The sequence below is a fragment of the Solanum dulcamara genome, chromosome 6 (genome assembly GCF_947179165.1).
Source record: "Solanum dulcamara chromosome 6, daSolDulc1.2, whole genome shotgun sequence".
NCBI lineage: Eukaryota > Viridiplantae > Streptophyta > Magnoliopsida > Solanales > Solanaceae > Solanum > Solanum dulcamara.
In genome coordinates, this window is record NC_077242.1 from 13501353 (window position 1) to 13515189 (window position 13837).

Below are 13837 nucleotides of genomic sequence, written 5' to 3' on the forward strand. Positions count from 1 at the left end.
TTTTATATATATGAAGATGGGGTCCAAAAGTAGGCACCGTCTTTTATTGACACGACAATATATTCATGATGAGAGCTTTCATTAAAAAGAATACTACTATAAACACAAAACTTCCTTTAATTGGTTCACACCTTTCAACTAATTAATTTGTACTCCCTTTCAAAGTAGCTATTAACATTACTAAAAACTTATCTGTCCCAAAATATTTTTCAATTTATAATATCAAGATACCCTTAAGATTACTTTCTTCGTAATAAAATAAGTAATATTTTACAAAAAAAATTATCCCAAAATAATTATTGCTGTAAAATTTTAAAACAATAATTAATAATTTTTTCGATTATAACTTTATATTAAAGAACTATTTCTTTTAATAGTGGCTAATTCTCAATAAAGATTTAATAAAAAGAATAACTTAATAAATGATACTTTTTATATATTTTTTTAATAGACGTGAAAAGAGCTAAAACGAAACTTATTTTTTGAGATAGATGGAGTACTTGTTTTAAAAGTAAATAATATTGATTACATGAAAATAAACTCCTTCCATTTCTTTTATTATAGTAAGATTTTGTACAATTCTTAAAAAAAAAATTAATTAAGAAGGTAGTTTAACTAATATATCCCTTATTAATTATTTAATTTTTATTTATTTACGTGCCTCTTATTTCTAGAATAATTAATGCAAAGGAAAAAAGTTGAAAAATAATAACTAATTTTCTCTTAATTGTTTAAATTGACAATTATTTTGAAATAAATATTTTTAGTATACATGACAACTTAAAAAAAACGGAGAAGGTACTTGTTGTTTATAATTTCTTAAAAAGTTGTTGTGTAAGAGAAATGTGATAACTAATACTTCCTCTGTCCATCTTTACTTGTTCATTATTGACTTTGCACAATTTTTAAGAAATTACAAATAGAAGGGTAATTTTACCGTATCATCCTTTGAATATAATAGATATAATGTCTTGAAAAATGTAATAGAAAAGTGACTACTAATTAATGATAAGGATAAATTAGGAATTAAGTATAAATTATCTCTTGATTTCATAAAATGGACAAGTATTGTTAAACATCTATTTATAGTATAGTGAACAAGTAAAGATGAACGGAGTGAGCATATATGATACATAGATTGAGAGCATGTTTTTTTATTTTAAAATTCTTGCTTTATTTTGTCATTTAATTTCGAGCTCTTTACACCAATAAGAACACCAAATATAAGGGGACATTTATATTCTAGGTTTCGGTCGATATACAATCATTTGTGTTTCATTATTATCATTTTTTCTATTAAATTATGTAAGTTCCTCAAATGAACTTCTTTTGGGTGCATTATTGATAATGGTACTACAACTTCATACACGAATATTACTTCTTCTATTTCAATTTATCCTAGATTGACTTGAGATAAAATTTTAAGAAATAGAAATGATTTTTATAAAAAACTTGTGGATTTTTTAGTATGACATAATATTTGACTGGGGATAAATTTTTTTACTCCCTAAATATGTAAATGAAAAGTTTAAATTATGTTACTTTCATATATGAAAAAAAACATTTTTTAAAATGAATTAATGAGGAAATAATGTCACATAAAATAAAATAGTATTTATGAAGTAATATTTAATACATTCAATCCATTTTATCTATCTTTAATTAAGATTAAAATTGAATACTTCGGCTATGTCCATGTTGAAAACAAATAAACCTTTTTTTGTCTTCTTTCAGATTGAATTGAAAATTTCAAAAATTAAGTTATAACATTCTTAAGTCTTAATCTTAAGGGAATTATTAAGATGCATTTGCCCCCCTATATATCTCTATTTGGGACCAGGAAAATTAATGTAATGCCTTAGGATTCAATGCATCTTAATTCCGTGTTACGTATACAAAACAACAAAAAGTAAAATATGGTGGAAAAGGTTATATAATACATGCATATGGTACGTATGTATACATTAGATATCAAAAGTCTTTAATTATTAAATGACCATATGCAAAAGTCTTTTCGTAAAGAAAAATTCTTTTTTTTCCTACTCCCATTGTTTCAATTTATTTGGTTTAGTATGAATTATGATATATGGTTAAATTAATTAATGTTCGATGTGAATATATGTAGGCATAGAATCTTCAAATTTTTTTTAAATAAGACTCACATATTCATAAACTACATAAAAAGTACTACAAATTACAATTATTAACAATATGAAAAAATTATGGTCAAATAAACTATCTTTTGATTGTTCAAATAGTAACTAAGACAAATAAATTGAGCGTACAATTTTACCTTCTACTACCTTTTTTTTTAAATTCATTTTTTCTTTCTTTGGGGGTTTAAGTAGTGAAAATTTTCAATAAGATTGATGATTCAAAATATAAAAAGTAAATATATGAAGAGAGTCAAGAGAATTCAATACCTAATTTATATACATAAAAAATATTTTAAACTTATATATACAATATAATTTTTCAGCATATTCGCGTCCAGCTCGTCGCCGGGTTGGGGGTTGGGGGGAGGGTTGGGGAGGAAGTGGGAAGGAATGAGAGGATGTTTAGGAAAGTCCAAAGAAAGACTAAGAAAAGTCCATAATATCAGACTCTACGTAGCCGTAATTCTCTTCTTTCTTTTTATGGTTACAACCTAATATATTGCTATATATATAAGTTTGGCCAATCTATTTTTTATATGTTTTGATGATGGAATTGTCAATAATGAAAAAGAAGTGTTCTAAAAAAATAGTTGTTAGACAGTACAAGAAATCATCAATTCCTCGACTTAGATGGACACCTCAACTTCATGAACTCTTCATTGAAGCTGTTCAACATCTTGGAGGAGGACATAGTAAGTTTCCCAAAAAAAAAATTGTATTTTTTTTAGTTGTTTATTTCTTGATCCATATATATTTTCTTTCTAATTTTTATGTTTTTGGCTATCTGTTTGGGTGGGGGGAGGGGTAGTAGAAAGAGTTTTATAAAGATATGTCATCAAGAATTATGGGATGATCATTAGTTAATAATGATGATATGTATTTAGTGAAAAATTGAGGATAAATTAAGGAGTAATGCTTTTTTTTTTGAATTAAAATGACAGAAGCAACTCCAAAGAGAATTCAACAGATGATGGCAGTAAAGGGATTGAAGATTTCTCATGTTAAAAGCCATCTCCAGGTAATTCATATTGCACCTATTGTTCGAATTCTCAAAAAATATTGAGGGATAAAGGTTGTGTGTCAGATTCATCAAAAGTAATGTTAAAATTAGAAAACGAGGTTTTTCCCACAGCGAATCAATGGAAAATTTGTATTATAAAATATGATTTTCCCACCAATTTTCCACCAAAAAAGCTCACTGAAAAATACATGGTGAAATAAATAGATTCTTACTAAAATAATGAGAAGCTTCCTAATTTTTTCGTGTAAAAATACTACTATTTATTTTTTTCTCATTGATTCAATCAAAATATCCGTGAAAATAGTCATTGAACATATTTCAGTAGAAATTTCAATGAAAAATAGTGATTTTTAATAGTATATATTTTTGAGAAAATATTTTTAGAGAGTTAGAAGCAACATATAGAATACATGCATTATTATTCTTTCTAGTTTTGCATTATAATATCTATATACTAAATCATGATCAAATTTGAAACTAGTTAAAATGGAATTTCTCTATTCTTTTTCTTGAAATTAAAGGTTTCAATAATACAAATATAATCATGACGTTTTGAAAGTGAGAAATAAGGAAAAAGGAAGGAATATTGAAGCACGTTTATATTATGTTTTATGTCGACACTTGCAATTTGATTTCTTTAATATCAACAGTCTGGCATACCATATTTTGTGAGGCATAAAAGGGGAAGAATTAACTTGATCTAAACTTAAGAATTCATATTTTTGAGTGAAAAATAATTACCCTTCAAAGTTTTAATTTAATATCCTAGAATATAACAACCTAATTGGTAATTTTATTTTGTAATACTTCTTCTTATTTTGTGTTCTCTTTGTTTTTCGATTATAAACTTTTAATTTAGCACATGATGCTTAAAATTAGATAATTGATTTCATTGATTGATTAGGTTAGGTATATATGAAGCCCTACAATTATGAAATAATAAACCAATTAAAAGTTTGAAAAATCCAGACTACTAATTAATGAGCTGTTCCATTCTAAGCCATGCATAATTTCCTTATATTATTCTTAAAAAAATACTCTTTATTTTTTCTTCCTTTCTTTTTTTTTTAAAAAAATTCTATCAAGCCCAGTAGTGTTTCTTGATAATTAATTAATTGTTTGATGTATAATTAAATTTCTGAAAAATCAGATGTACAGAAACTTGAAGGAGCCAGCCAACCTTAATATTGTTAGGTCTATGAACAACTTCCATGAAGAGAGACCACAATTCTCATTTTCTTGCTCTTCCCCACTTGAGTAAGTCTCTATATCTCCGAAATCTCTTAATTATATGTCTCAAGTTCGAACCTTTAGAATAAAAGAATTCTGATAGAAAGCACGTTTTTCCTCTTTAATACACCTTTTATGGTGAGAATCAAAATTAAAAATGAATATCAAACACCGTACAGTGAAAACAAAAAAAAAACTTTTATATATATTCTCTTGTCTTATTCATTGCCTTTTATTATAATTATTAATTATTATCACAATACTCATGTCTCAATTTATATAAAGGAATTTGGAGTGTATATGAAGGGTTAATCCTCCAATCTTCGGTGTAAATTGCATATAAATTTTAAAATAAAATTTACATATCTAAACACTTACAGAAAATGTACCACCATATTAGTGCTTCCTTTCCTCTTTTTTTTTTTTTTTTTTACAATATATATGAATTTAAATTCCATTTACTTGACTGCAGAAGGAAAGACCTAGATGATAATTAAATGCCATTCATTAATTAGTGCATTATTAGCTTACCAAAACACTATGACTTTTAATTTGGTTATGTATCCCAGCTAGTGTTCTCTGACTCAGCTAAAGCACAATTAGTCAACTGTGTAAATATTTCCATAAACTTTGAGCCGATATTTCTACCTAATTATCACTTCTTTTTGTGAAAAAGGGGTTAAAAGAAGAAGAAGAAAAGATAAATAATACTACTGGTCTTCCATTTTTTTGAGCAAATTTATTATTAGACAGACTATCTAGCAGTCTTTTATTAAAAATAAAAAGATATCAATAGAAATAACAAGAGGAGCTAGACCTTAACTTACCAATCCTATGCGGTAACTAATACTACTGATCTTATATCTTACTTTTAGCATTTTTTTTTATATATATTAGCAGACAATTTCAGAAAGTATAATCAAATACAACTGCAGCTTTAAAATTTTTAAATAAAGTGAAAAAATATTTGTTAGCCAAATACCTATATAAATTCGAATTCATGCTAAAAAGTCTGACACTGAAATCAAAACGCTCCTCTAAAAAGGCGACTCAATCATGTTGGTAATCTATATACACTTTAACTGACTTATTTATACCAAGCTACATGATGAAAATTCCCTCGATTAATTAATCGTCAAGACATGTAATTTTCCATTACACTTTTGCAGGCATGTATGTGAAACGTTAGAATATGGTCCTTCAAAGAGCAGCAAGCAGATTGACCCTCTAAGTGATCAATCCCCCAATTACAAAGCAATAATCAATGCACATATTGCTGAAAATAATATATATTGCTATGACTACCAGGTTTGATTATTTTCTTTAATTCCTCACTAATTTATTTCATCCTAATTTAAATAGTTAATGTGAAGACAACCTGGTTACTATTAATGGATATGGTGGAATGATTGAGATTCTTACCTTAATTAGAGGTCTTGAGTTTAAACATTACAAACAAAAAATCATTCAGCGAAGAGCATTTTACCCTCCTTACTGGGTTTAATTAGTTTAAGTTAATTATAGGGTCATCAATAGATAAGTGACACATACATCATTAATTCAGATTAAAATTTGGGGCGTTAAACATAAAGGTATAATATGACCAAAAGATTGACGTCCGGGGTATTTGAGGGCAGAAAGGTAAACAGAGGATAGTTTTGTACCAATTTGAATAGTTCAATCATATTATAGATCATTTTTTGTTAAATTTATATATAAAAATCCACTAAAATTACAACAAATAGTATAAGGTCAGAATCCATTAATTTTTAAATACAATAAGTTCAATGCTAAAAATCATCTTAAAAGTTAATTAAACTCTCAAATTATAGCTGGTCTTGTTTCCATCTTTCTACTCATTCTCGATACAATTTTTAAATATTGAATTTTCCGTTATTTAAATCGTTTGTCTCCGTCATTTATAGTTATTTATCATTCAATGAATGACTGATAAATGATCCATTAATATTAATCTAATCCAATTAGAATCCTTGGTTCTTTGTAATTATATATAAACAAAATATTAAAAATTGCATTTACTAGCTTTAATATTGAATTCAAATAGTACATTAAATTTCATTTTAATTTCTTTGTGTGTATTCAGGAAGCACAAGGAAGTTTAAGTAGTGGAATGACAAAGGAAGAAGAAGAAGATGGTGGTCCAAGTAGTGAAATTTGTGAGTTTCCACATGAAGCAGATGGTGAATGTGAAAGGGAGATCAATTTTTGGCCTTTAGATAATTATCATAAAAATTCCCAATGTGATACCTCCGCAAAGCAAGTTGTGCAATCTACAAAGGACAATTCTCACATTAACCTAGATTTATCTATCTCTTCATGTTTCTATTGTTAAATAAAATTAGGGATCGCTGATTAATGGGATAAGGATAATAATCTTGAGATATTTGACTATATTTGATAATGAATATTATTTAATCTCAAGATTATTTTACTCCACTGTCTCATATAGAAGATGGTGGAGTAAAATATCCTCTTTATCTATCCCGTTTCACCGACCAAACGACCCTTTGTGTAATATAGAGTAGTCCCCCTAGCTAGTATTTTATACATTAACGTGGGATACCAATAACGCTGGCATTTGTATCTAGGAGCCCAGTAATTTTTGTACGAATCATGAACAAAGAAACTCTAGTCGATTAATTATTTAATTCTTACTATGTGTTCCTTCATCTTCTACATTTTTTTTCTATATAGAAAAGAACCAATTCAAAAAAAATCTTATATTTTATTCTCAAATTTCTAATTATTTTTAATTTTCTTTTGTTGAAACCTTAAATAACATGTGGAAATAATTCCAAAAATCATCTGTATGTACAAAAAAAACTACTACAGAGTCTGTCAAAAAAAATTAAAATTGTCTATTGATATTTTTAATATTGGTGTGGAGAAGTATCGAAAGAAGTTAAGGTTATTGAAAAGATGTTGTAATATCGAGTACAAAGTTGGGATACATTCATGAAATGCAGCTTAACATCAATAAGGAATATGTCTCCCCTATCACCAACCTTCCTACTTTGAGACTTGAGGGTGAACTAGTGACATATAAAATGCCCTCAAATTATAGACAGTCGAACAATGTAGGAAGGAGGCTTTACATGTTTGATGAGAATTTTAGACACTTTGCCAATTTGCCTATGTGGGAAACCCTTTTAAAAGTATGGTCTTGAATCACAGTGAGGATTAATAAGTGTTTTACTCATCCAATATGTGAAAACATGTGGAGGACATATAAGGCTCTTCAGGGTCTAGATTGGCATTATATCTTCTGCTAAATGTATTTACCTTTTGAGTTTTAGTTTATAAGGTAGGGTACAGACCAAATCGAGCGTTTAAATAAAAATAAAAATGTGGAGAACATATCAAGTAGACTATGCTAGCTAGGAGAATATTTCTATTGAACTTTTCTTTTCTCGTTGAGAGTAGCAAGTCAATTCTTGATGTATCCAATTTTTATGTACACAAGGAGAATAGTATCCCTTTTTACCTTTTCTAATATAGCTACTAGAAATATTTTTCTTAAAAAATAAGGCATTTGAATATGTCATAGGGGGGGATTTAATTTGGTCCAAACTTCAGTGCCTCTTTGCTAAAGTCTTCTTAAGTCCTTTCACAATCTTCCAGAACCAAACCAAGTTCGTCACAGCAATTAACAATGGCACAACACATACCAAGAAAATCACAAAAGAAGACACCTGATAACATGTTTCAATCCAAAAAACAAACAAAGCACACAATTAATCAATTTTCTTGAGCACATTTGTTAGTATGTCTTCATATATTATTAAGAATATACCTGATCGTGGTGGACGTAGATATGGTAGAACAAGTAAATGAATAACAAAATTCTGGCAACCTGCATTACATACCAGCCAAGCAAACACCATCATGAAACCATTTATGAGGTATGCTTTCTACATCAAGAAAATGGAACGTGGGGAAAGATAGTTCGCAAAGAAGCAAGGGTGGGGTTTGATATTTCTATTGGTACCATCTCAAGTTGATCCCCGGGGTTTTAGTTTCAATTACATCACATAAATTGAAACTAAAACAATAGTACAAGCATTTTCAGTAATTTCAATGATAGACCAAACACATCTATACATTTGAAATTCATGTTATTGAAGGAGAAGCATATTTTATATAGATTTTCAAAACGTTATTACATCCATGTTAGGCAATGTATGAACTTAAAAGAATCTAAAAAAAATGACTCACAAACTCTAAATTAGGGGTGTACATGGACCGTGTTAGAGGTTAAGCAAGTTAGGGACTTTTTGGTCATTTGGCTAAGATCTGTTAAAGAGCTAATTAGGCAGTTAATTAGTTGAGGTAGTTGTAACTGATTGGTTGATTGTTAGTTGAGTGTTAATTGAGTGTATAAGTATATGGATACATACACTGATGATACTCTAAGTGAATATACAAAAAGATGTAAAGATATTTTCACTTCCTCTTCTTCTCTCTCTTCTCTCTCTTCGCTTCTTTTTTCTCTTCTCTCTTCTTCGTTGATTCTTCATGTTTCCTCTGTTTCTTATTGTCACAAGAAGATTCTAAGCTCACTAAAGCTCAGAATCAATTTGTTCAGACCGGATTGATTCAGATATTTTAAAGGGAAAATTACATATCTACACATTCATATTTATAATATTTTCTATTATTTCCTTCCAGTCTAAAATATTTCAAAAATTCCTCTTTTTCCTCTAAAACCCCACAGGATACATCACTTCCTATTTTCTCTCTTTCTATTTTCATTCCTCCAATCTCTCCTATTTTTACTCCCTCAATCAATAGTTACTTTATTCATTACAATTTTGAATTTCAAACTTATTTTCTCTCCAGTCAATTGATTTCAACTTTCTGAATATGTAGTTTTTTCATCTTCATCTGAAAATTCATACATATGTGTTCTTTTTTTTGATTTTGCATATTCAAAGTCTTGATACATATGGATGATGCTCCTTCTTTTAGCATTGGGAGTACCCAGTTAAACTTACCTAATATTGATCGTGTTTATGATTGATATGACGATGAAGATTTGGTTAAAACAGATTAAACAATTGCACGATCATTATCAATGACGAATCAGAAAGTTGAGAAGGCGAAGCTGAACAAGGATGTATCTTCGTCCTTTAAAGTGACTGTGGAAAAGACCCCCCCCCCCCCCCGGCCTAAAAGGGGTAGAAAAGTTTTTTTTTGCCTTCGATAGATCAGATTGTTGTTTTTTTTTCCAATTTTTGTTGTTCATCTTTTTATGATACATATAGATTCGAATTTTTAATGTATCTAGTTGTTTTTGTTTCTTAAATCAATGTGTAATACCTTCGTTTCAATATTATGAAACATTAAATTTGAATTGTATTTTCAAGATGGGTAGCTTTATCGTGATACATTACTATTTATGTATCTTGTTTAAATTGATAAGTATTATATCTCTACTAGAACATTAAATAAGTAATTATTGCCTATAAGATGTTAGATTTGAGATAGATACATTACTGTGTGATAGTCGCTATGTATCAGATACATTTATTATAATTTTGAATTTATGTATCATGTCCAAAAATATAGTGCATGATACATTACTATTTATGTGCATTATTTTGTTTAAGAAATACTGTATTTTATAAAAGATACATTATAAATATAATTGTTGCCAATAGCATTTTTTGTGTGTGATAAATAACACAGTTGTGAGTTGATATGTATATGATACATGTAAAAAGTTTGAAACTATTGAATTTTAATATATATTATATATCATGTACATATCAATTAATTTGATACACAGTGCTTTAGCTATAGAACATTAGGGTTTATGTATCAAGTGCATTTTTTTGGGTAATGTGCACGGACACCTAACCTTCTAATTTGAATAAATCTGAATAAAAATTAAAGACTGCAGATATATAACAACAACTGATACATGGTAGATTATATAATTTTTAATAATTATGTATCAGGTAAATAACTAAAGGCATGAATACATAAGTTTAAATATGAAAATAGACCAGAATTCATACGTATCAGAAAAAGATTAACAACAAAAATCACACACAAAAAAATCAATCAGTTGCTCTATCAATGTTATGTCATATACATAACTATGAATATGATACAAACTAATATTGTTATAAAAACATTAGTGTTTACGTATCAATAATTATATTTGATAATGTCTACAAATACATAACCTTCTAGTTGGATAAGTTTGTGTGTGTATCGGATAGTAAAAGATAACAATTTTTTTAATAATTATGTATCTAAATCATAACTATGAACATGATACATGCTAATTTATTTTTCAATAAATTAAACAAATTAAGGTTTTGTATCAAAACTAATATTTGAACACGATATATTGTACATGATAAAAATATAATGTATCATAATGTTGAAACGAAGGCATTATACATTAATTTTTTTTTAAAAACTAGATACATTAAAAATCTGAACCTATATGTATGTTGTGGATACAATTGCACACGCAAGTGTACGTAGTCTCTCAAGTAGTAAAGTGGCTCTTTCAAACTAGATATCGAACCCACAGGGACCTTGATAAGGCAAACAGTTTCTTTCAAATGCCTATACTAATTATAGTTATGCAATGAGGTTAAGATTGTTTGTTACTAATTTTTGGAAGTATAAACACTTTCTCGAAGTGAAGACAATGCAATAGTTATGTATATTAATCAGGCTTTAAGAGATTCCAGGGCTATAGCATATCATGAAATCAAGTTTACTATTATTCAATCTTAGTTTCCGATGGGTTATTTAATTACTGATAAAAAGGGTTAATAATCCAATTATGGTTTTTTGACCTATAATTGCCTATCTTCATTGCCAACCTAACTACATCATTGAGCGGTGATAGGTATGAAACAATAAAAACGCATTTAACTATCATCCTTTATCATAACCAAATGTGGTAAATAGGTATGTGTCACAAGCATCCTATCTACTAATCACGCTAACATATGTTAGTATGAACACATTCTTTCCCTTCTTTGTTCTATCTACCTGTCCTCTTCCGAATTCAAGATAAACAACACATATATCTTAATGCTGGCCAAACATCAAAATCATAACCACAAGAATGGAAGAGTAATTAGAATCAACAACCCATCTTCCACCAAGTTTAAATGCTATTAAATCATGTTTCGTAGCTATAGCCCCGGAATTAGGGTGTTTAGCTACTCATATATAAATAACAACAACAAGGAATCAATTCCAAATACATTAAAATACAATAAAGGAAGAAAAGAACCTAAGATGTTTTTGTGCTTCTCTTCTTCTTTCGTCTTTCTTCTCTTCTTTTTCCGCCTCCAAAAACGTCTCTCCTTTTGCCCTAGCACACCTAACTATTTAAAGTGCTCTCTACTTTCAATTATTGAAGGGCAGAATAATAAATAATTGGAAAGTTGATGGCGCTGCAGTGGGGCATCGCACCACTATCGCGCCCAGAGAATTTCTGAAGAATTTCGCTTGGCGCTGCAGTGGGGCATCGCGCCACTATCGCACCCAGAGTATTTCTGAAGAATTTTACTTGGCGCTGCAGTGAGGCATCGCGCCACTATCGCGCCCAAAATATGCCTCAGTAGTTTGCATCCTGGCGCGTCGCGCCACTAGAGTCTGTGCAGGTTTTGGCGCTGCAGTGGCGCATCGCGCCACTATAGCGCCAGGACTATTTTTCCTGCCTTTTGCTTTGCAAAATTCCTGCATATGTTGGAACTCATACCTTATTGCACACTTGCTTGATATTTCATCCAAAACACGTTATTTGGCTTCAATAACTTCTCAGAATGCCACACAACAATGGCCAAACATAGTGCATGGGCTCATAAATACGCCCAAGATCACCGCCCCCCACTTAGACTTTTGTTCGTCCTCGAACAAACACCTGAATTGAGCATAGACATTGATCCTAGCATGAACATAATGCAATCTGTCTCAGATATACCTTGAGCACCTGGCTACACATGTTCAATCATCTTAATTAGTTCAACACTTCTTAAACTCAAGAATTGACTCTATAATACAGCAAACTCATATGCATCATTTAATTGGACATTCTATAGATTATCAAATCCTTACAATTTAACATGTGCATCTCACTACATCGAAATACCCCCAAGCACTAGAGTAGCTTTGTGTGTATATTGCAAAAAACAAAATCACTCACTCACTCAAACGATTTCATGTGCGACACAAGGATTTCCATAGGCTTGCCCTTCGTGTTTTGCTCTACCAATACAAGAACGCAATAGTTTTAGGATTGCATAGGTCTTCATAGGTTGTGATTTAAACTGGTGGGACGGTAAGAATCATTATTTGGTATCTTTCTTAAACACTTCAATACATCACCCTTCTCACCATTTTTTTTCAAGGATTGATTAAACTGCAAAGTGAGGCTCGGAATAAGAGAGTATTGAAAGCTTGGGTTTAGTATAAAGCAAGGGAAAATAACCAAGGCTATCTAGGAAATGCCTAGTTTCTTTCCTAAACTAAACAATCTTTATTTTATTTCGCATGCACCCCAGGCAAGTTCTAGCTCTCGATATGTCTGCAATGAATACATACAATCCTCACTTCCACATAGCACATGTACAATTGAAGGATGATAACTATTGAATGCCAACTACACAATCATATGAATTAAAATTAAGCATGCATCACCTGAGTCAAATACAAGAATTTAAGTGTCTTAAACTAGTCATTTTATTTCATAACATGCCTTCCCTCACATGTATAGCCTAGTCAGACATTTTCCATCCAAACAGACTGCAACACATTTTTTTTTGTGTGTACGGTTCAAAAGGGACTATCCTTGGCTAAACAACTGAAAACAACTACCAAGAAACCCAAAATAAAAAAATGCACTAAAATGCACTAAAGTAAAGTTTCTACAAAGGTACAATAATCAATTCCCACATTCTCACCCCATACTTAAACAAAGCACCATCCCCAGTGCTCTATAATAATGCATAGTTTTAAGAGTGAAAGAAAGAACTCCCTGCATAGCTCAGTCATCATCTCCTCCAATTATGGTGGCTGTGTTATCTACCACCATAAGAGCAGTGGTAGCCGTATCCTCTGGTTCTTCATCTTCCTCGTCTTCTCCCACCTCTTCCATGGTGGGTTCATCATCATCCAGAGGCTCTTGAAAATCTGGCCCTACCCTGCACATATACATAGCACTATCCGTCAGAGGATAACGCTCTACCAATTCTGTCATCTCGTCGTCCATTGCCGGACGACCACGAATACACAATTGTAATTCTGCCATTCCAAACATGCGACTCATCCAACTTTCATCGCGAGCTTATCGTTCTACAGCCAATAACATTTATCTCTGTACTGCATCATGACTCCTTGTTTTGGTCACGTCAACCACCTTACAAATCAAATGCGG

General features: G+C 30.1%; 1 protein-coding gene across 1 annotated transcript; it reads left to right on the forward strand.

Moving 5' to 3' along the window:
• The first annotated feature begins 2598 nt into the window (after positions 1-2598).
• Positions 2599-7082, forward strand: LOC129893468 (two-component response regulator ORR29-like). The gene is made up of 5 exons (XM_055969005.1): positions 2599-2848; positions 3098-3174; positions 4328-4434; positions 5577-5715; positions 6512-7082. The coding sequence occupies exons 1-5, from the start codon at positions 2701-2703 to the stop codon at positions 6758-6760; spliced, it is 720 nt and encodes a 239-aa protein (XP_055824980.1). The 5' UTR covers positions 2599-2700; the 3' UTR covers positions 6761-7082.
• The last annotated feature ends 6755 nt before the right edge of the window (positions 7083-13837 follow it).

Bases quoted from the DNA above. Each gene is read 5' to 3' on its own strand.
- LOC129893468 (XM_055969005.1), top strand. From the start codon at position 2,701: ATGATGGAATTGTCAATAATGAAAAAGAAGTGTTCTAAAAAAATAGTT. The intron at 2,849-3,097 runs GTAAGTTTCCCA...TTAAAATGACAG, and splicing joins ACATCTTGGAGGAGGACATA to AAGCAACTCCAAAGAGAATT. The intron at 4,435-5,576 runs GTAAGTCTCTAT...ACACTTTTGCAG, and splicing joins TCTTGCTCTTCCCCACTTGA to GCATGTATGTGAAACGTTAG.